The sequence below is a fragment of the Sinocyclocheilus rhinocerous genome, unplaced genomic scaffold, assembly GCF_001515625.1.
Source record: "Sinocyclocheilus rhinocerous isolate Xijiao unplaced genomic scaffold, SAMN03320098_v1.1 scaffold3283, whole genome shotgun sequence".
NCBI classification, from domain to species: Eukaryota; Metazoa; Chordata; class Actinopteri; order Cypriniformes; family Cyprinidae; genus Sinocyclocheilus; species Sinocyclocheilus rhinocerous.
The window spans coordinates 352,043-354,058 of record NW_015650698.1 but is presented as its reverse complement, the minus strand read 5'-3'; the positions used below and the strand labels follow the sequence as shown (position 1 = coordinate 354,058).

Genomic DNA, 2,016 nt, shown 5'->3' with positions numbered 1-2,016 from the left:
TGATGCTTTTTTTTTTTTATTGACCCTTATGACTGGTTTTGTGCTCCAGGGTCACATATTGTCTTGAGGACTGTCACAGAGAACGACTTGCACACTGACGTTCAGTAGCTAGTGTTAGTGGTTTGCCGTCGTAACTAGCAGCACTAATTGAGCTGATGGTGAAGAGTCACCTGGTCGTAGTGCAGAGGAGGCAGATGTTCTCCACACACGTGTTTCTGTTCGCTGTAGCAGCGCTCCTGCAGCGCTCTGTCCCGCGCCAGAAAGAAGCCCATCCACGCGCTGGTGGTGGAAGACGTGTGCTGTCCCGCTAACAGCAGGCCGATTAGCATCCCGGCGATCTCGTCATCATTCAGAGGACGGCCGTCTCTGCAGAGCACAGAAATACAAGGTGTTTACACACTCATCCACGCACTGAAAAAACTATATCCTCCATGCTTGAAATCTCGGTATGTAATCATTTGCTTTTGTTCACAGCTCCACCACATGATGGCAGCGTCTTCATCGACGTTTAGCGCATGAGCTCCAGCTAATGTGGTTTTCTACAGGGATCTACACAGGCATTTAGTTAAAATCTGAATTTGAGTCCGGACCTGAGTACTACAGTCAAATATTAGGATGAACCTGAAAACAGCTCAACAGCAGCTCGCTAAACTCAAAGCCAGAGTGTGTTATTAGTAAAATTAGTGTTTTTATATTAAAAATATAAATAATAATTGCATTATAATTTATAATGATATATTATCACAATTATATTAATGTTACCAAACAATTATAATATTAAAAATTATTATATATTTTAATTCTAATAAAGTATTATTATAAATATTATATTTATATATCATATAAACATATAGTTATCATATAAACACGTGTTTGTGCATGTGTGCAACAATTAAAATAGTCTTATGTTATAAATTAAATATTTTTATTTTTATGAATAATAGAATTTTATAGTAAAACTGTAAATAATAATAATAATTGTATAATTTATATTGTAAAACAATTATAATATTATGAATTATTATTGTTATGATTTATCAATTATTTTCCCTTTTTCAGTTATAGGAAATTATTCTAAATATTAAAATCAATTATATTATTATTATTTTTTACATATATAAACATTAATTAAAATAATTATATTTTATGAATACAAGTATTTATGTAAAAAAAATTGATGTTTTATATTTATTCTATAAAATATAATTATATTATAATTTAATATATTTTAAAAAAATAAATTATGATTTTTATAATAAATTATATTATGTATTTGAATAATTATATCATTATTTTATATTATTAAAATTTTTTAACCAGTATGACATTTTTCATTAATTGCAAATCCAAGGTTATAAATGAAAAAAGCCCAGCTCTGTAAAGTTTCAACAGGGTTGAAATGATCCAGTTGTGTGTGTGATGGTAGCGTACTTGTACGTGGCGTCTATCAGCGTTTGCAGGATGTCGTCGTTTTTCTCCTCGGCTTCTCTTCGCTTCTTGATGACGTTGTAAAAGATTTTCTTGATCTCTAAGTGTGCGCGATCCCTCCGTCTGAAAACAAAGCGCAGAAACACAACACCGTGTGACATCCGAGCTCTTCCTCTCCGTGTTCACTCGGTGCGATGATGCTGTGCTACCTGAAGCTGGGCAGCGGCAGCCATCCGGGAAGCAGCCAGGCGGCGTGAGTGAAGCCTCCGTCCAGATCGGCGTAGAGCTGCGCGACTCTCTCGTCCAACATACTGCGGATCTCACAGCCGTGAAGACAGCGGCTCGCCGTCAGGATGACCAGCTCGGACAACGCCTCGAACAGATCTGATGAGAGACAACACTGTCTGCTCACATGAAGTGAAAATACTTCTATTCCTGTTGAAGGTGAAATCAAGATTTACTAGTTCAGACAAAAATGTAAAAATGTGCTGTAAATGCACACACCCTCAGATCATCCCAGATTAGGATGAGTTTGTTTCTTCATCAGATTTGGAGAAATGTAGCATTGCATCACTTGCTCACTACAAG

At 35.9% G+C, this 2,016-nt stretch overlaps 1 protein-coding gene across 2 annotated transcripts in view; it reads right to left on the bottom strand.

The window, feature by feature from the left end:
* cyp51 (cytochrome P450, family 51) overlaps positions 1-2,016 on the bottom strand; it is a 10,245-nt gene that overhangs the window by 4,499 nt on the left and 3,730 nt on the right. For both annotated transcript variants that reach the window (XM_016517506.1, XM_016517505.1), the window contains 3 exons: positions 1,638-1,812; positions 1,432-1,551; positions 171-366 (listed from right to left, as the gene is read on the bottom strand). In XM_016517506.1, coding sequence (XP_016372992.1) covers positions 171-366; positions 1,432-1,551; positions 1,638-1,812 — 491 coding nt within the window. The remainder of the gene's footprint in view (positions 1-170; positions 367-1,431; positions 1,552-1,637; positions 1,813-2,016) is intronic.